The following is a 22,105-nucleotide window of genomic DNA, read 5'->3' as shown; positions in this document are numbered from 1 at the left end:
AGACAATTAGCACTATATGCTGATCCTGAGAACTCTCATACAAGAGGCCTTATTTCTGACTAGGAATCTGTTAGGAACTGGACACTTCAAAATACTCCACTCAGGTAAGAGACAAGTTTATCTGGGCATTCCGTAGTCTAAGTAAAATAACGTCTAAAAGGAAAATTGCCCTTAAAATATTTCAAACATATGCCAGCTTTCAATAGGCTAACCTGATACAGATGCCCTGAATTTTAATACAGTTTCATCTGTTCTGCAATTTTCTACTTCCTTATTAAGTCCCTCCGCACTGGTAAAATTTTATTGAATAGCACCTAGTGTAGACTTTTTGATTTTGGTGCAGGGATATGGGCAATGCATACGTTTCATTCCCTACACTTGGGACTTTGCATAATTTTCCTAATCATTTATGTCGTATATGGTGTCTCAATTGCTTTTTAGCTTGTATTTTGTTATTGCTTCTGTTTCCGGTATATAAAAATGAAGCCTAATGTCCTAACCATGATAGGTTCTACATTTTTCCAACAAACTGGCATTGAAATGGTTAACAAATCTGAAATGCTTACTATTAAACATGCCCACTACATTATTTCACACTTAAAATGTCATTACAATTCTATTTATGATCCTACCATGATGCTAGAAGACCAATATTAATATGTAATTATGGAACACATGAAAACATTTTTTCTAGACCACGTTATCGTTTGGCAGAGCAAAGAAATTCAACAAAGATTAAGCAACAAGCTGGAAGTCAGAGAGAAATGCCAGTTTGCTTTCAGTGCTCTGAAGCAGATTACGCCAAAATTATATTAAAAAACAACAAAAAACACAACTAAATGGTGGGTTTTTATTCATGCACACAATCAAGAGAGTCTACAAATAGAAAATAAATTGCTGTTCTCTGAACTTTAGGAACCACAATGCTATTGAAAGGATTACATACAAACACACATTTGTCTTTGCGCAATGGGCAAAAAATTATTTTTGCAAATTAAAAAGTAATTATTCTATTAACTGACACTTGAATAGTTTCCACCAAAAAAGTGTATATTTGAATATATGCAATTACATTTTATACTATCAAAAAGTACTGTTTATTGCACTACAGTACCATATATTGTATCACTGAAAGTATATTACTATATAATAGATCAAACTACATATCCACAATGGAATGCAAATCCACTCTGGTAATCAATAATAGCACAAAAAAAAAAATGGAAGTAACTGGACACTTTAACCGCTTACAAAAACATATTTATAAAATGGTCTATTTACCTAGAGTGCACTACGGATTAGCTGACCTCCTTGGGTTAATAGGTTTTCCTTATTGTTCTATAGTTTCATCAAACATGGTGCTTTCAGGACAATTTAGTTCATAATATCCCTACTGTACAGGCATTCTGCCCTTTAGAACCTTTTTGGATACAGTCACTCAATTTCAAGCAGGTCAGTTTCAAATCACCCACAGCTGGCATAAAGACTTCATATTAAGTTACAAGTTTATCACATTAGGTAGCTAGCTGTCTAAGGGCTATATCAGAATAATAGCTATCAAACAGTTCATGCTGACTCTTTGTATAAAACAACATTTTCACTTACCCAAATACTCCATGAGCTGCTCTGCTGTGATAATCTCCATCATTGGAGGTAATTTCACCTGTAAAAAGATACATATACATAACTGAAATACAACTGCACTAAAATCTCAAGAGACATTTATGAGGAAAACTTAGCATATACTGCATTCTTATAAAATGGTAAAAACAATATATATTTTTATTTAAAAAAATAAAAATAGATGTTTGCCCTCTACAAAAGCAAGTCTGCCCATCCCAGTTCTGTGCTCTTTTTTGCTGCACATCCAGGCTGGTCCCATAGAGGGCTACCTGAACGTTTTTCCTTTAACAGATTCCAATTTGCCATCCTGTCCCTGAAGGGTTTTGATATTACTGCAAAACTTTTCTATATTACAAATATTCCCCACTGATGCTTCTTATAGTGTTTACACTAATTAGATAACATGGAAAATTTCAAGTGAGTTACCAAAAAAAAAAAAAAGGTAAGACCATGTGGTGGAAACAATCAAGCAAGTTAAAACAAAATAAAATAAAACACACAATAAAAAGAAAGTGGCTTTTACAATCAACCGTATCCCAGATTAGGTAGGCAGAGGGTATATCCTCAAATACCCTATGAAAGATCAGTATTTCTACATAAAGCTGGTCATATTAACACGAGGCAGTAGTCATGATTATTAAATATGAATAATCAACCAAGCACTTTTATTAAATACAGCTCACCACATTTATTCCTCACTCCTAATAATGAAATAAAAAGATTTTCAAGCTCAATTTACTCAAGTAATAATTTGTAGCGTAATGTGTTAGACACTCACTTTGATCACAGGGTACTAATGAAATAACATAGGAGACATTTCAAACCTTTAAATAACTTTTAAAAATAAATGTACCTGTAACATTTTTTTAGGATGCCCACTGATAACAGACTTCCCTTATGGGTGAGGACTTCTATGGCTGCTGGTTCTTGCATTTCAAGACTCATGCTGGTTTCTGAGGGGTGGGGAACCTGATTTCCGTACAGAGTCAGAATCCTCCCATCAATGTCTACTACTGGCAAAGGCAGGAAGGGGCAAGGGGATTGTGCTGTGAATGATCAAACTGATAAGAGGGGCTTTACAAAGCCTTTCTGTTCACTACATCATATGCCATGTGTCTGTGGTATGATAGTCAAATGACACGTCACAAGCTGCAACCCATTAATAGCAGATTATGGATATATGTATACATACATATACACACACAGTATGTATACACACCACCATGCATCTTCTTACAGTAAACCACCGTGAGCAATGTTAAAATCACTTATAAATGAGCGTTACCAGCAAAGGATTACATCTGAATGCAATTTCTATATGGAGGGCAGTAGAACTACTATAAAAACAAATTACAGTCTTGCTTGCCAACAAATCCTCAAGCAATAATTACAGCACACCCAGAAGAATTGTACATTGACATTTAGTCAAGTATCTAACAGCAAAAAAAATACATAAAAAAACCACAAACAAAAACATCAGTAAACATATTCTCTGTATGATTTTCTCACCAAAATCATTAACTGATTTTTATGAAACATGGATCTAAATCTGTGTTTCCCAAACCCAGTCCTCAAGTACACCTAACAGTGCAGATTTTCCAGGTCACAAGTGAAATACCACCTGTGGATCTGTTACAATGTGTCAGTCAGTAATGATTACACCTGTGCTCCAGCAAGGCGATACGGAAAACCTGCACTGTTAGTCATCCCTGAGGACTGGGTTTGGGAAACCCCGATCTATATTATCGATAATATGAACTTGTATCCAGACCTATCAAACTAATAATATATGTAGTAAGCTGTTTAGTGTTTACAGCTTCATCCTACATATTCAGAAATATAATATTCTTATTGATATTAATCATTTTTTTATGGACTTTGATAAACTGAGAGCAAGTGTTATTTCGGTCGTCACTAGGTTTCGACCTGATTTAATGTGTATGTGTAAGGAATTGTTTAGTAGGAGTGATGAATACACAAAATCACTAAATCAGATGACTGAACCAGTAATTTAGGGTAGTTGCAGACCACTATTGGTGCAGCAGTGCATACAGAGATTTGGCATTTCAAATCGTATTTAAATTTATGTTTAAACTTACTTTTTGAGCAGGACATATTTGCTACCCATTGTGTATGGGTACAATTATGTACAGACGTCTACATCCTCCCCCCCTTCAAATGCCTGCTGAAAAAAGTACCGCACACCAGAAAGGCTACTATTAGTTTATTCAACATCGTCGTAGGAAACTGAATTCCTCCATATTGTAGTACAGCATACACATATGTAGGGTGGTTGACACAGTCAGAGAACCTTTTTGTTATATTCATCATATGCCCTACCATGAATACCATTCTGAAGAGGACAGGAAACAATCAGATCACAGGAAACAATCAGATCACATTATTCACTGCAGCACAACGCATTTCAGGAGACATATACTGATTCTTTTGGCCAATGACCTATAAACAAGCAGGGAAGTCATAAACAGAGTGTAACATCTAAGATATATCAACCACAAGGTAGTTGGAGAAATATATAGTAAAGTCACCCTTAGAGATCAGGACCACAAATATATAAAGAGGACATAGCAAGAGAGTGGGTGGGTATATCCCAATACAACACAGAAGCCAATGTAGAATTCCATGAGGAAAGATTCAGCAGGATGTTTCTAGTAGCTTGAATGTATCTTTGTAACAGGACATTGAGTAGAGGTAGAAGCGATGGGGGGAAGTAGAAATCTATCCAAACTAAATGGACACAAGTTTATACGGCAGAAACATAAGTCATCAGAACTTTAACTTCCCCAAAATAAATGTGCTCATTTTATACAAAGTCAATAGAAAGATCTCAAACAAATAAGATTTATCTGACATGAACTGCAGACTCCAAACATATCTCGTTTCCTCTGAGTTTTCTGCAAAGTTTGAACATATGCTGTGTAATAAATCTCCTAAAGACAGCAGCTAGAGATGGGAATAAAGTGAATTGTGAAAGTTAATTAATGGAAATCAAGCACTAGTGAGAAGACCTCCTACATAATATTTGCTTTGTAGTGTACTACTGAAATCCAGTTTCAAAATAAGAAAAGCCGATTCTGTAAACATGTGTGTACTTTCTAAAGGTTCAAGTTAATGTATTAAAAATTTCAACTTACTGTTTCTATCAACCTAACTTGAATGTAAGCTCTTCAAGACAGAACCTCTAATTTGTCAGACTTCAATGCACTTATATGTATTTAACATTACTGTATATTGCTGCTTCACTGAACTTACATACATAGAGGCATAATAAATGGGAAAGAAGTTCAGATAGGCGAGCACTACAATGCACTGATATGCTGTGAAAATAATTAAACAAAGGGTAATTCATATACAAGTAACTTTCCATGTTAAAACCATTTGCAGAACTACTAAAAGAGCAGTACGTCTTAATAGCTTAAAGTAATCAACTACCATTTTGGAAAATCATCAGCTATTTATATAGCGCAACTAATTCAGCAGTGCAGTACAGAGAACTCACTTACATAAGTCCCTGCCCCACTGAAGCTTACAGTCTAAATTCAGTAACAGACAGACATTTGATAGCTGCCAATTAACCTGCCAGTATGTTTTTGGTGTGTGGGAACAAACCCACGCAAACATGGGGAGAACATACAAACTCCGCACTGCTAAAGCCATGGTAGGGAATCAAACTAAGCCACCATGCTGCCTATAACAATGACTCTTTAAAGCAACCATTAGAAGTTGGTAAACTCTTTAATAGACTTGGAAAACAAACCTAACACCAAAAGGTTTTTTTAATACAATGAAACTAAAATACTCATAACAGTCATTTTTTCAAACCTTTAAAATAAAACTAAAGCAAGGGAGTACAAATTAACGAAGGATTCATGATCTAGATCAGGGGTGGGCAACCCCCGGCACTCTCATTACAGTCTCTCATCCTGCCGAGGAGTGCCAAGAGGGGGGGGGAGCGAGGGAGCGGATACTAATTATTGCAGAGAGTAAGCTCATTTCCCCCTCCCATTCACCAGCCGAGAGGGGGCGGGGCTAATTCGGATGGGGTGGGGCTAATCGGGACGTCAAATCTCAGTGACAGGCTGTCACTGAACTAATGGAGAGGCAGCAAGGCAACAAATCAGACTGCTGCCAGGCTGCCTGTCATTTCAGAGCACAGCTGAGGAGCTATCATCCTCTGGAGATGAGGTGAGTACAAGGGACTGGGGGGGTGGGGGTGGCTTTGAGTATATATGTGGAATTGTGTATGTATGTGTATGGCAGTATGTATGTATATGGAATTATGTATGTATGACATTTTGTATGTGTATATAGCATTATGTATGTGTATATATGTATGGCATTCTGCCCGTGTGTAATGTGTCTGGGGGGGTGACGTGATGGGTGATGCGACAGTGGGTGGCGTGATGCGTGATGTAGCTGAGGGGTGGCGTGATGGGTATTGTAACTGAGGGATGGCGTGGTGTGTCTGGGGGGTGGCCTGATGGGTGATGTGGCAGGGGTGGCGTGATGTAGCAGAGGGGTGCACATACTGTGCAGCCCCCGGCAGCCTCAGAAGTCGGAAAGGGGTCGGGGCCTAAATCGCCCCGCCCTAACATCCGCCCAGGCAACAAACATTTTTTAGATCCGCCCCTGCATGTGTAGCGGCGTGTGTTAATGTGTGTGTGTCTGTGGAAAAAACTATTTTCTCAGAAAGGGCTCATCCGAATGACCTGAAATTTGGTATACTGACATTATTTGTCAGAAAAATGCATGAGTATCATGCACGGGTTAACTTGTGTGTAATATATATATATATATATATATTTATTTTCTTTCTTATCAACTACCCACTTGTCTGATGTAGACTTAAGTAGTGGTCATTGATGCATCCTCTAATGGCCCTAATTGAGTGGCAGCATGCACGGTCTTCCTGATTCCTCCTTGACTGTCTGCAGGTGTTCACTGTGTGAATTACTATCTTGAACAGTGCAGAGCCACGGGGCATCATGGGTACTATCATTTTCAGACTGTACACTGCTTACAGAATACAGTGACAAGCAACAGAGTTCAGACCCACCTACTAGAAAGGTCATTTCAAATATCTTATTGCGGGCAATGATTGGCATAGAGAATATGCATTAAGGAAAATATGTATGGACTTTCCTTGTATTGGCACCTTGTAAGCAGTAGGGACCAATACAAGACATCTGCCATTTAACTCCTAGGAAAGTGAACAAATGTGTTATGTGAACAAAAATAAGGATTTAGTTTTGGTTAACCTAACTTGGCTTGCAAAAGAACCCTTAGAACTCAAATTCCAAGTCGAATCTGGTACTTGATACATCAATAAAAGGTGATAATCAAAACTCCTGCGATTGTGATTACTGCATATTTCAGTGTTTCCCAAACCCAGTCCTCAGGGCCCCCTAACAGTGCAGGTTTTCCAGGTCACATGTGACAATTAGTACCACCTGTGAATCTGTTACAATGCATCAGTCAATATTGCTTACACCTGTGCTCCAACAAGGAGATATGGAAAACATGCAATGTTAGGGGTCCCTGAGGACTGGGATTGGAAAGCCCTTGCTAAAGTGAATGTTTATATAGCTAATGTTTGGTCTTATAAAGTATGGACTACACATTTAAAAGACAGACAGGAAATTGCAATTATGTACACCTTGCATGTAATTACCAGTTTACTAGCAAGTTTTATAAATATGCCTTAATTTTCCAAAACTTTAGCATTGTTTTTTTTCCCCTCTTAAATGTTCCCATATGAGTAGAAAAACTCACAAATCGCATGGTCACTACTGAAGTAGGCCCAAATATGATGCTTTGTAGCAGGCTACAAACTGGATTAATATAAAAAAAAACAAAAGCTCCTGGCCTCTTGCATGTTTTTTTTAGCAATATCGGTGCTGTAATTTTTCCCCATATAAAATTTAGAATCCATACAATATGAACATTATATAACAATTAAAAAAACAAAATCAGATGGATGGAACAAAGGATGGGCATGCTGTGCCCATGTTTGATCATCCACAGTTTACAACTGTGTCTAATTTTATCAGTGATCATAGATCACTATGTAAAATTGAGTTAGTGTTCCAGCCACACCATTCTAAATAGAGCTTTAAATGCTTGTGTTGCAAATGCCCATGTGAAAATGTCCCATAAAGCAATGATAAATATTTTTTGACAACTAATGAATGTTTTGGGCCTATAACACTTGAAGACTTTGACCTTTCAATTACTCTTTCTTTGAGGCTATAGCAATTACTAAAAAAATGGCACAATTTCTCAAACTGTAAGGTCTCCTATGCAAATGTGTTAATAGAAAGTGTTCAACAAGCGTTCTTAAGGGCTTTTGAGTTCCATTAAAAAACAAAATAGTGTAAGTGAACAGACCTGCACACTTTCTGACAAGCATTCACTTTGCTTCAATTTCAAGTTATATAAATTCTATTACATAAAGACATGTCTTAAAGTGTTTATACTTTTTACTGGTATCAATCCCTCAAGTTCTATTTTAGGGGTGAATTCCCAGAACAATATACACCATCACTAATAACAAAGAGAAAAAAAGAGGTTCTGATATTGGAGGCACTATTATTCTCTATACCAGTACAAAACCTATAATACTTTCAATTGTCCAATTGTTTAAAAAAACATTAAACTTGTTAAAATTCTCTTCATATAACAAAGTAATGATTTTTGCTGCTGAATATAGAGTATTAAAATTATAGTGATAAAGATATGAAATTTTGTGATAAGAATAAAAAGGGGATAAAAGAACATCTCTTTGTTAGGTCCTTATTGTTCATTATCAATGGTAAACTAGGTTATTTTATTGTATGCCATAAATTGACCATCTCTTAAATGGAGATGTGCACCTTAACCAATTGTCTTAGATGATGTAGTCGTCTCAATCTATGTTTAATTTGTCTTATTATATTATCCAAAAGTTCATAACCCCTTTTTATTCTTTGCACAAAATTTCACATCACTATAATTTTACTACTCTATATTTCCAAGGCAGAACTCGTTACCATGAAGACAAAGTTTAAATAATAAAATTCAATTTCAACAGTGTCTGCAGCATTCACAACAGCTAACAGCTAGTGAAAAATATGAGTTTTCCGGGAGTATTTATTAAAGTACATTATATGGTGCAGGGAAGATTTAGTAACATTTTAATAATTCTGTTAAAAGCGTGGACTAAATACAGGTATTGCCGATTATTTTAACAGCCATTTTTGATGCCCTGTGCATACAAGATCTTATACAGCATCTTGACAAGAGACATCATTACAACAGAAGTCCTTTGAATTAGATATGGTATTACAACAGAGTCCTAACATTTAAGCCAAATGGACAACAAAAAGCAATAGTCACAGTACAACAGCAACCTTCAAAAGGGCCGCAGATTACCCTTAATCTCAGTAATAAATTTAAAAAAAATATTTTAATTAAATAAACACCAACCTGTAATAACATATCAGCAGGTATTTTAAACAATTGTTACAAGGTATAACAAACAAATTTGACAATTAAGGAGGAAAGATTTGGGAGCCACAAGTGAATGCTCAGAGAGCTGCCTGTTGCCCAGTACTGCTTTACTCATTGTCCAAATTAAATCAAAGTAAAAAGCATGAAAACTTTAATTCTCTACCATAGATCAATGAAAAGGGAAGACCACTATAACGGTCATTTGAAAATAGACTGACATCTTTGAAAACACACCCATATATTCAACTTCAATTACACTTTAGTGCTACAAACTGCAATTCACATGACAAGACAAATGGAATTACATATGTAAGTGAAAAAAGCACCACTTTAGATCAGTGGTACCCAAACTGTGCATGCAGCGATCTCACAGGGGTGCCGTGACCTGGGTCGGTGGTAAGGCAGGGGACTATTTGGTAATTATTTTTGGCTTATTGGTGCCTTGAAAAAAATTAAGGAGAGCCTAAGGGTGCCTCGAACTGAGAAAGTTTGCTATACACTGCTTTAGATATTTTCACATCCAGCAATAGGTTGAAGTATATATATAAAAAAAAAAAAAAAAAAAAAAAAAAGCTGGAAAACGTGAATGTAATTTTTAACCAATAAAACATCAACACTGAGACACTAAAATAAATGAGAAGATTGTGTGTCTTATTTCTGTATAAAAATGATAGCTCATTGATTTTCATATACATCAATTCCTATAGTCAACCAACTAAAAACAATTGCTGCTAGTTAAATAAAAAAAGCTGTTGCCTACTAAGCTAATAGCAGTCTTGATTAAATGACAGTCGTGCAAAGCAACACCATATGTATTAAAACTACTTAAATAGTTGTTTCTTTGACACAGTGTCAAGTCTCCACGATGATAACAGACAGGCATGTTGTTTCACTACGTGATTGGACGGGTTTAGTTACTAGACGCTCCCGTTAACCCTTTATGGCTGGACGGGTGTAATACCTTCCATGCCAGCAGCAGGACATTCATGATGGCCAGCAAGGGGCACGGTCCGTTCTCGTTCTGAGTGACGATCGGGGTGCTCTGCTCCTTCCACCGGATCCATTTGATGTGATAGACGGACTGTCCCGGGAACCTGTCCCTAGCAGCCTGCGCCTCCTTGGCATCCTCGTCTTCCTCTGCCCCCTCGCTGATCAGCTCGGAGCTGGGACAGGAGAGGAGGTTGGAGAAGGACTCCAGGGAATCTAGGCTCTGAGACCCTCCAGGAATGCTCTGCCCGCTACTGCTCGGCTCCTCGGGGGAGAGAGGACCGGGCACGGCTGAGGTCTGAGCAGCAAGTCCCTTCTCCACAGCGGGCTCAGTGCCGCTCCCCACCGGACTCCCATTATGGGCTGTCATACTGTTCGCAGCTACGGACACAGCAATGGGTAGCTCCGAGCAATGGGCCTTACCGGCCTGCTTCTCCTCTGTACCCGGAGCCCCCGCCGGCTCGCTGTCAGGAGCCGGTACCGCCAGCCGGGCGCTGCCATTCCCGGGACATACCGGGTGCGCCCTCGCCGGCTCCACAGCGTTCGTGTCAGGGTTCAACGCTACAGTTTCAGAGGACTCCGCCGGCACAATCCCGACGGTAGCGGCCACCGTTCCGGGACCCTCCATTACCAGGGGTCGCGTACTGTCTACCTGGACCGCAGCGGCTCCTCAGCATCAGTCCGAGCCGCCATGACAGCCACGCCCCTAATGACGTCACGCCCAGCTGTGCGTCTCTCTCTCTCTCCGGATGTAACCAAAGTGATGGAGTCAACTGTTCACCCATTCGTTATCAATAAAGTTATACAAACATTGGCAGGCTGTAGTGGAGACAGCTTGACCAATGCTGCCTGTGGTTTAATGTTTGTGTTGTCTATTGAGCCTTTATTAGTGCGCGGTTTAGTTATGCAGGATTCCTTTGAGATGGAGTAAACATTCACGGGAAACACCTTATGAGAGCTTTCAACTGGTGACTTGCACAGATTAATAAAAGTATCAATATACTAGGGACAAACCAATTATGTTGTCTTATCATCATTTGTCATTCTTGCAAGTTTTTGGGCATGTTATAACAATGCCCTAGATCAGAATATTAGCTGTCATGGAAAATATGTTTTATTTACAAATTACACTTTAGCTAGCAAGCGTCTTGGGATTATTTATTTTCTAAAGAATAATAATAAAGGATGAAAATAGGAGGGAATGCAGCATGATTCATAGTGACACAGTCTTCAAATAAAACCAGCAGAAGTTATTTAAGATCCATCCTCATAGGCAAGTTGCTGGACAATACATAGGGAACGGCAGCCTAGATTTTGGGCAGTACATTGATTATTTACTCAGAGATGGCTGTGTTATCATAGAAGAGCAATCAACCCTTTTTTATTGCCCAGTCAAATGTTCCAAGAAAAAGATTGGCTAATATGTCTATTTGGGTAATTCCATGTTCAATGTGTAATCCTTTTGGGAAACATAATGGATCATAGCAATGCTCTGTAATCCATGTTTGAGAAAAACCTCTATATACATTTGTAACTGAAAACAACAACACAGTGTGTCAATTATATATACATGCCCCTAAGGAACAAACAGGCATGATGTATCTTTCCTAGAAATCCATATAACGAAATTATGGTTCATATGTATATTTTGGTAAAAATCAGATCATTTAGTTGAATTAATGCTAGATCTTTGCTTTGTTCCAGAAGAGAGTTATGATATATTTTTAGAGCGCATTACTCATTACGGTTTCTGTGTTTTAAAAATCGCCTGAGTCTTCCCATTCCCTGTTGTGGTACTATATTGCTCTGAGTTTCTGAGTTCTTGGAGGTACCGAGTCTCTGGTTGTGGGTTCAGGTCCTCCCTGTTCCCACGTCCAGGTTCCAGTCCATCAGCTCCATATTGCAGTTGTTTTATTCCAGTCCGGAGCCCAGTCCAGCATTCTTCCTCCTAACATCCAGTATACAGGAATAGAGTTACCACTATGAGCAAGACATTCATCCGGCCTCCCATTTTCCACTACATTCCTGCATCAGCTAGTCCCATGGGTCCCGAGACAGATCCCAGAAACCTTATTGCCATGATAGAAGTTGATCAATCAATTCATTGGTTCATGTAAGGTGCATGACAGGGTGAGGTTATCCAAATCTAATGAATACAGATAAAAATCTCCCAGCAAACTGCTGTAATCAGCAAAGGAGTTGCTGTTTCTATATAAAAATGCAGAATTCTCAGTTGCACACATCTGCAAATGTATGGAAGGCCACCCGCCCTGTCAGGGCGAAATAGCAACTCCTTTTGCTGGTTATAGCAATGTGCTTGAGGATTTTTTTCTCTGAACTTACATTTTGCACGGTCAAATGTACTCAGCAGGGCCTGATTAAGGGTTCTGGCCGCCCTAGGCTAATACGGCCGCAGCGCCCCCCCCTCCTCCGAATATATAGGTGTATAGGAACACTCCTGAATATGAATGTTCAGGTGTATTCTCCAGCATTCAAATTTAGACAGATTGTGCCATTGTCTCTTACCTGTTCTTGCTCTTCTCTCTTGCAACTTTGTTATCCTCTCGCTGGCTTCTGGAAAGTTGGCGTCCTGTTTTGAAAATGCAAAAATGTATTATAATGCAAACCCTGAATGATTAGGCCCTTTAGTTAAAACAAAACACTCCATTATGGCCAGCTAAAAGTACCCCATTGGACAGGCATATATAAGCAATATCTGAATATTTGTTGTCAATCAAATACAAACCTCTACCAGCCCCATCTCACTAATATTTAGTATTCTAGTGATTGCACCCATGTGACCACCACACAATCATGAGATTCTGCCCCCCAAAGCTGCTGTATTTTTTAAATACCCCCTGCAGCCATTTTCCTTAACCACAACCCCCCCACAGCCATTTTCCTTAACCCCTGCTGCAGCCATTTTCTTTACCTCCCATCCTGCATCCATCCCCCTTGCAGCTATTTTCCTTACCTCCACTCTGCTAGCTAGCTATCCCCCCCGTCACATCAAAACTCCCCCAGTCACATATATCAGCCCCCCTCCTCTGCCCTCCTTCATACATATCAACCTCTCTCCCTCCCTATAGATTTTCATGGCAGCCCCCCCCCCCTCCCACCCTATAGATTTGTATGACAGTCCCCCTCTCCCTCCCTATACATATGCATGACAGTCCCCCCTCTTCCTCCCTATAGATATGCAGGGTAGTCCCCCCCCCTCCCTATAGATATGCTGGGTAGTTCCCCCCCCTCTCTATAGATATGCATTGTAGTTCCCCCCCCTCCCTATAGATATACAGGGTAGTTCCCCCCCCTTCCTATAGATATGCAGGGCAGTTACCCCTCCCTATAGATATGCAGGGCAGTCCTCCCCCTCCCTATAGATATGCAGGGCAGTTCCCCCCCTCCTTATAGATATGCAGGGCAGTTCCCCCCCTCCCTATAGATATGCAGGGCAGTTCCCCCCCCTCCCTATAGATATGCAGGGCAGTTTCCCCGTTCAATTACCTGTAGTTGTGCCAGTGTCGCTCCTCTCCTCAGATCAGCAGATAGGAAGTGAAGACGTCCTGCTTCCTGTCTGCTGCACAGCAACAGGCAGCCTGGCGATTGGCTGTGTGTTGCTAACCACTGACCACCATTGCTTTTGATTGTCAAGCCCTCCACCCCCCCGCGGCGACCCCCCCTCCCCCACCCTGAAAAAAAAAATGAATGAAGAAAAAAAAAAAGTAAATTTTTTTTTTTTAAAAAAAAATACCCACAGGGCAGCGCCCCCCGGGACCCAGCGCCCCAGGCTGCAGCCTGGTCAGCCTAGTGGTTGATCAGGCCCTGGTACTCAGACAACACCACATTGATAATATATTGTACAAGATAATGCAATGCTAATGCCAGTGGTAATGAAGCAAATAAAAGAAGTGCTGATGCATCCTCATACAACTTATTTCGGAATAAAACAATTAAATGGGTTACTTTTGTCAGTTGTGTACAATATATGTGTTTGTAGATTCAGATAACATATTCTCCAGAAATTAATGATGTAATATGTTACATCATTAACTTCTGTTACATCAGAAAATAACTTATTTGCAAAGCTGCATCAAGTGGTGATGATGATGTAGAAATGCAACTAGATGCTGCTGACATTTAGCAGACACCCTTCTGTTCCACGGGAGGTTTTTGTCTTCCCTGAGCTCGCCTTAGGACACCTGCGTTATTGTTTGGCAGGTGTAACGCCCCTATTAAAAGTAGGGATGTGCACCGGCGACTTTTGAGGTCTCGTGTTTTGTGTTTTGGATCCGGATTTTCGTTATTTTTGGGGTTCGGATTTGTCTCGCAAAACACTTGACGAAAGGTCTCGGTTCGGATTTAAGGTTTTGGATTCGGATTTTTTTTGAAAAAAACATAAAAAGTTTAAAAATCAAGTTTTTGGGCTTATTTTCACTCCTAGGCTATTATTAACCTCAATAACATTCAATAACAAGCATTTCCACTAATTTACAGTGTATTCTGAACACCTCACAATATAGTTATTAGTCCAAAACGTTGCAACAAGGTATCTTTCTGGACTGCGTAGAGGAGTGGGTCACCACAATATATATTAAAAACCCTGAACTTTTATGATTCGCACCAATAAATGTACCTGGACTGCGTAGAGGAGTGGGTCACCACAATATATATTAAAAACCCTGAACTTTTATGAATCGCACCAATAAATGTACCTGGACTGCGTAGAGGAGTGGGTCACCACAATATATATAATAAGAAAACCATCAACTTGTTTGATTCGCACCAATAAATGTACCTGGACTGCGTAGAGGAGTGGGTCACCACAATATATTAAAAACCCTGAACTTTTATGAATCGCACCAATAAATGTACCTGGACTGCGTAGAGGAGTGGGTCACCACAATATATATAATAAGAAAACCATCAACTTGTTTGATTCGCACCAATAAATGTACCTGGACTGCATAGAGGAGTGGGTCACCACAATATATTAAAAACCCTGAACTTTTATGAATCGCACCAATAAATGTACCTGGACTGCGTAGAGGAGTGGGTCACCACAATATATATAATAAGAAAACCATCAACTTGTTTGATTCGCACCAATAAATGTACCTGGACTGCGTAGAGGAGTGGGTCACCACAATATATTAAAAACCCTGAACTTTTATGAATCGCACCAATAAATGTACCTGGACTGCGTAGAGGAGTGGGTCACCACAATATATATAATAAGAAAACCATCAACTTTTTTGATTCGCACCAATAAATGTACCTGGACTGCGTAGAGGAGTGGGTCACCACAATATATTAAAAACCCTGAACTTTTATGAATCGCACCAATAAATGTACCTGGACTGCGTAGAGGAGTGGGTCACCACAATATATTAAAAACCCTGAACTTTTATGAATCGCACCAATAAATGTACCTGGACTGCGTAGAGGAGTGGGTCACCACAATATATATAATAAGAAAACCATCAACTTGTTTGATTCGCACCAATAAATGTACCTGGACTGCGTAGAGGAGTGGGTCACCACAATATATTAAAAACCCTGAACTTTTATGAATCGCACCAATAAATGTACCTGGACTGCATAGAGGAGTGGGTCACCACAATATATTAAAAACCCTGAACTTTTATGAATCGCACCAATAAATGTACCTGTCACGGGCACTAGGAGTCTTTACCCAGGGATCACCAGGTGATAGGCTTACCAGAGCAGTATAGGTGGTAATATGGTACTCTGGTAGCAGGGTGATCACGGAACAGGAAATAGCAGATGATGAGATGCTCAGGAAAGTCTATGACTAGCAGCACTGGCAATATGGAGGTAGTAATACACGAGGAACTGTATGGACAAAGGACACGTGAAGGTAGTCAGTGGTCTGCGGTAGCAAGTTGTACCACTGCTATAGTGAGGAGGAATGTCCAACAGAAACGAGGAGGTGATGAGAGTCAGCGGTCTGCGGATAGCAAGTTGTACCGCTGTCTGAGTGAAGGAATGGAATCCAAGTGGAGGTATCCGGGGAGTCAGTGGTCTGCGTTAGCAAGTTGTACCACTGCTATGTGAGAGGATACTGGAACAGGTGAAACTGTAAACAGGAGTCAGTGGTCTGCCACTAGCAAGTTGTACCACTGAATATATATGTGAGGAGGTGCACGGGGAGAGACTGCAACACAATATATACACGGGCACCTTGACTTTGATCCACAGTAATATGCACAATATAAATGTATAAATGACTGAACAACACTGCCAATATAGAAAGTCTCTTGAAGTAATCCAGCATGAGATAACACAGTCAATGATGGCAGTAGAGTCAGCAGATAGTACACTCCAGAGGAGAACCAACACAGTCAATGATGGCAATAGACTCAGCGGATAGTACACTCCAGAGGAGAACCAACACAGTCCAGCAAGGTATGCAATACACAGCACAGTCAATGGGAAGTATGCATACCGTGGTTCAGGAGAAGGCAGTCAGACAGGAGTGCAGAGATACCTGAAGGGCAGGAGGCCAGCAGGATACAAGTCCCTGGATGGGTGAAGCGGGGGTCTAGCAGGTGCAGCGCACAGGTAGGTAGACCAGCAGGGAACACAGGAAGGCGTGGAGAGCGGATCAGCAGTAGATGGATGAGTAGCGCTGAGAAGTAACAGCAGCGGGTCTCTGCGGGAACACGGAGGTAACCAATAGCAACCAGCAGGTGCAGTAACGATGGGACCCCGGAGCAGAGTTGAACTGGAACAGATGATCACGGAGAGTAGCGGGTAGAAATAGTGGCAGCAGACTCAAGGAAACACGGTAGAGTTGACAAGGGCTGAAGACTGAAGCGCACAGAGGCAGCGGATAGGAATCAGCTAGCAGTCACGATGATGAAACACAGACGAGTTGCAGGTTGAAGACTGTAGTGCACGGAGGCAGCGGATAGGAATCAGCCAAACAGTCACGATGATGAAACACAGACGAGTTGCAGGTTGAAGCCTGTAGTGCACGGAGGCAGCGGATAGGAATCAGCTGGCAGTCACAATCATGAACAGGTGAGTGGATGTGGTTGAAGCCTGTAGTGCACGGAGGCAGCGGATAGGCATCAGCTAACAGTCCCAATGAAAAATGGTAGAGTTGAAGTGATTAGAAGACTGTAGTGCACGGAGGCAGCGGATAGGAATCAGCCCACAGTCACGATGATACAGTAGATGGTAGAAGTGGTATAGGAACCACAGTAGTAGAAGTGGTTTGGAAACCACAGAGGTAGAAGTGGTTTGGAAACCACAGGAATCAGCTGGGCTGAATAAACAAGGAAACACAGGAACACCTTCAGAGGCTCATGGGGAATGAGACTCCAAGATCAGGCAACGTGGTGTTGACCACAGGTGCTTAATATAGGGAGGTTGCCTGATCTGCCAATTAAGTTAAAGGAACATACACTGAAGGTTTGGAAAGGGCTGCGCATGCGCAGTCCCTCAGGATAGAGGACGTCCACGGTTCCTAATAGTCCGGGAAGAAGCACTCACAGTCCGGTGAGTGACAGTACCCCCCCTTTTAAAGGTGGGCACAGAACGCCTGGAACCGGGCTTGTCCGGATTTTTGGAATAAAACTTCTTCAGAAGGGCAGGAGCATTAAGATCTTCAGCTTTGATCCATGAACGCTCTTCAGGACCAAAGCCCTTCCAATGAACGAGGAAACGGAGGACTCCTCGCGAAATTTTTGCATCCAATACCTCAGTAATCTCGAAATCCTCCTCCTGATGAACTTGAACTGGCTGCGGTGCTGAGGGAGGAGTCGAGAAACGATTGATAATAAGAGGTTTGAGTAAGGACACATGGAAGGCATTGGAAATCCGAAGATTCTTAGGAAGAAGAAGTTTAACACATACTGGATTGATAACTTGAATGATCCTATATGGACCAATAAAACGAGGGGCGAATTTCATAGATGGAACCTTCAAACGAATATTTTTGGTAGATAACCAGACACGATCTCCAATTTTTAGTGGTGGAATAGCCCGCCTCTTCTTATCTGCGAAAGACTTATATTTATTAGATGTCTTCTTTAAACAGGTTTTGACCTGAGACCAGATATTTTTGAAGGTTTGACAAGCAGTCTCCACAGCAGGAACTTGGGTGGGCGGGAGGGCAGGAAATTCCGGAAAAGACGGATGGTGACCGTAGACCACAAAGAATGGAGTTTTGGATGATGACTCATGGTACATGTTGTTATGGGCGAATTCAGCCCAAGGGAGCAATTCTACCCAGTTGTCTTGGTTGGCTGAAGAGAACATCCTAATAAAAGTCTCAAGATCTTGATTGACTCGTTCCGTTTGTCCGTTAGATTGCGGATGGTAAGACGATGAGAGTGCTAATCGTATGCCCAAGGTTTTACAAAGGGCCCGCCAGAATCTGGAAACGAATTGTACTCCTCTATCCGACACAATCTCAGACGGACATCCATGGATGCGGAAGATTTCTTTAATGAAATGTTCAGCCAGAGTAGACGAGGAAGGTAAACCGGACAGAGGGACGAAATGGGCCATCTTCGAAAATCTGTCTACCACTACCCAAATAGTATTGTGATTCTTACTTGGTGGCAAATCAGTAACGAAATCCATACTAATATGGGTCCAAGGCTTGGACGGAATGGGTAGTGGTCGCAGCAACCCTGCTGGAGTTCTGCGGGAGGATTTGAACTGAGAACATAAATCACAGGAAGCAATAAACTCTTTGACGTCTCTCCTCATTGAAGGCCACCAGTAACTACGAGAGAGAATCTCAAAGGTCTTGTGTTCACCGGCGTGTCCAGAAAAACGAGAGGCATGGAACCACGAAAGGATTTTCCTCCTCAGAGTAGGAGGCACAAGGGTCTTCCCAAATGGTAGCATTTTGGTGGATGAAGCAGCCAGAGAAATACATTTGGGGTCTAGAATAGCATGGTTGGGAACCTCTTCTACATCAGAGGACGTCACAAAAGCTCGAGATAGAGCGTCAGCTTTCTTGTTCTTAGCGGCTGGTTTGAAGGTTATAATTAATTCAAAACGGGAAAAGAAAAGAGACCATCTTGCTTGACGAGGGTTCAAGCATTGAGCAGATTGCAAATATGACAAGTTCTTATGATCCGTGAAGATCGTCACCGGATGGCGAGCTCCCTCCAACAAGTATCTCCATTCCTCTAATGCAGCTTTGATGGCCAGCAACTCCTTGTCCCCGATAGTATAGTTTTTCTCTGCGGGCAGAAGACCCCGAGAGTAGAAGGCACAAGGATGTAATTTTTGTTGCTCCGAGCGTTGGGAGAGAATAGCTCCTAAGCCCACATTAGAGGCATCTACTTCTAGGAAGAAGGGGAGTGTCACATCAGGTTGTCGCAGAATGGGAGCAGACGAGAAGGACTCTTTGAGGATTTGAAAGGCTTGGAGAGCCTCAGATGACCATTGCTTAGTATTAGCCCCTTTCCGAGTTAAGGCCACAATGGGAGATGCAATGGATGAGAAGTCTTGAATGAAGCGTCTATAGTAATTGGCAAAACCTAAAAAACGCTGGATGGCACGAAGAGTAGTTGGCTGAGGCCAATGTAGTACAGCATTTACTTTGTCTGGATCCATCTTCAGGCCAACTCCGGAAACTATATACCCCAAGAATGGAATCTGGGGTAACTCGAATGAACATTTTTCCAATTTACAGAACAACGAGTTTTTCCGTAGTCTGGAGAGGACCTCTGCCACATGTTGGTGATGAGAAGGCAGGTCCTGTGAGAAGATCAATATGTCGTCCAGGTAGACAACGACACATACATATAATAAGTCCCGAAAGATCTCATTGATGAAACCCTGGAAAACCGCGGGAGCATTACACAGCCCGAAGGGCATTACTAAATATTCGTAATGCCCATCTCTGGTGTTAAACGCGGTCTTCCATTCGTCACCGGAACGGATTCTAATTAAATTGTAGGCACCACGAAGATCCAACTTAGTAAATATCCGAGCTCCCCTGATGCGATCAAATAGCTCAGTGATCAGCGGAATGGGATACCGATTCTTGATAGTAATGGCGTTGAGTCCACGAAAATCTATACAAGGGCGTAATGATCCATCCTTCTTTTTGACGAAGAAGAACCCAGCTCCAGCGGGAGAGGTGGAAGGTCGAATGAACCCACGCTGGAGATTCTCCTGTATGTACTCAGATGTGGCTTGAGTTTCAGGTAACGAGAGAGGATAGACCCGACCCCTGGGAGGAGTCTTGCCAGGTAGAAGGTCGATCGGACAATCCCAAGAACGATGAGGAGGAAGACGTTCAGACTGAGCTTTATCAAACACATCGGCAAATGAAGCATACTGAGGAGGGAGTCCCGGGGAGGAAGATGAGATGGAAGATTGCTGTACTTTAAGAGGAATAACTTGAGAGAGACAACGATGGTGACATTCAGGCCCCCAAGACGTAACTTGAGGGGTGCGCCAGTCAATCTGGGGAGAGTGACATTGAAGCCATGGAAGGCCTAAGACAATCGGACTTGTCGTAACTGGAAGAATTAAAAACGAAATTTCTTCATGGTGTAGTACACCAATCTGAAGGGTTACTGGAGACGTACTCTGGGTGATGAGACCATTGATGAGACGTGATCCATCTATAGCCGTCACAGTAATGGGTGTTTTTAAAATGATCACTGGTAGGGACCATTGATTCACTAGTGATTTAGAAATGAAATTTCCTGCTGCTCCGGAATCAATCAATGCCTGTGACTCAAAGGATTTGGTAGCAAAGGAAATCGTAACATCGAAAGCGCAGACTTTAGATTTCATAGAAAATGGAGAGGACTCCAGGGACCCTAACTTCACCTCTCCAGAACTAGTTAGGGCCTGGCATTTCCCGATTTCTTAGGGCAAGAACTGAGCATATGTGTGGAATCAGCACAATAGATACAGAGTCTATTCTTTACTCTTCGTTTCCTCTCTTCTAAAGATAATTTGGAACGTCCTATCTCCATGGGAATCACAGAAGGTGAAACTGGACGAAATTGAGGGTTTAAACGAAGAGGTGCTTTAGCAGAAGTTGTTTTCTCAGATTCTCTTTCACGAAATCTCATGTCTACACGATGGCAAAGAGAGATCAAATCTTCTAGTGACGAAGGAAGCTCTTGGGTAGTCAGTGCATCTTTAATTTTATCGGAGAGCCCCTGCCAGAAGGCGGCAACTAATGCTTCAGTGTTCCACTGAAGTTCAGAGGCTAAGATCCTAAATTGAATGACATACTGTCCTACTGTATGGGAGCCTTGTCGCAAACGAAGAATGCTGGAAGCAGCGGAGGTCACACGACCTGGTTCATCGAACACACTTCGGAACGTGGAAATGAATTTGGCACTATCTTGTAGAATTGGATCGTTTCTTTCCCACAGAGGGGAGGCCCAAGCCAGGGCTTGTCCAGAAAACAATGAGATAAGATAGGCCACTCTGGAACGATGGGTAGAAAAATTTTGAGGTTGGAGTTCAAAATGGACTGAACATTGGTTAAGGAAACCTCTACAAGTTTTGGGGTCCCCGTCATATTTTGACGGAGTAGGCAGGTGAAGCGTAGGAGCTGTAGACACCTGGGATGGCACTGGGGAAAAGGAGGCAAGCACAGGAGCTTCAATACTAGCTGTAACAGTCTGTCCAGATGTTCCTTGGGAGGTTAACGATTGGTAACATTGAAGTAACAGCTGTTGGCGAGCATCCTGTTGCTCCACACGGCTGACCAGATGCTGCAGCATCTCTTTAGCAGTAGGTTCCGTATCTGGGTCTGTCATGGCCTGATCTTACTGTCACGGGCACTAGGAGTCTTTACCCAGGGATCACCAGGTGATAGGCTTACCAGAGCAGTATAGGTGGTAATATGGTACTCTGGTAGCAGGGTGATCACGGAACAGGAAATAGCAGATGATGAGATGCTCAGGAAAGTCTATGACTAGCAGCACTGGCAATATGGAGGTAGTAATACACGAGGAACTGTATG

The 22,105-nt window shown here is 41.5% G+C and overlaps 1 protein-coding gene across 2 annotated transcripts in view; it reads right to left on the bottom strand.

Moving 5' to 3' along the window:
* The window catches only part of MINDY2 (MINDY lysine 48 deubiquitinase 2), a 90,458-nt gene extending 79,611 nt beyond the window's left edge, over nucleotides 1-10,847 (bottom strand). The window contains exons 1-2 of one of the 2 annotated variants that reach the window (XM_075208066.1): nucleotides 10,094-10,847; nucleotides 1,606-1,663 (exon numbers count right to left, since the gene is read on the bottom strand). In XM_075208066.1, the coding sequence (XP_075064167.1) occupies nucleotides 1,606-1,663; nucleotides 10,094-10,747 (712 nt within the window). In that variant the 5' untranslated portion in view covers nucleotides 10,748-10,847. The remainder of the gene's footprint in view (nucleotides 1-1,605; nucleotides 1,664-10,093) is intronic. The other variant, XM_075208067.1, reaches the window with a different exon arrangement.
* Nucleotides 10,848-22,105: the final 11,258 nt, after the last annotated feature.

This window comes from Mixophyes fleayi, chromosome 4 (assembly GCF_038048845.1).
Source record: "Mixophyes fleayi isolate aMixFle1 chromosome 4, aMixFle1.hap1, whole genome shotgun sequence".
Lineage (NCBI taxonomy): Eukaryota > Metazoa > Chordata > Amphibia > Anura > Limnodynastidae > Mixophyes > Mixophyes fleayi.
This window is presented reverse-complemented; position numbering and strand designations above follow the sequence as displayed.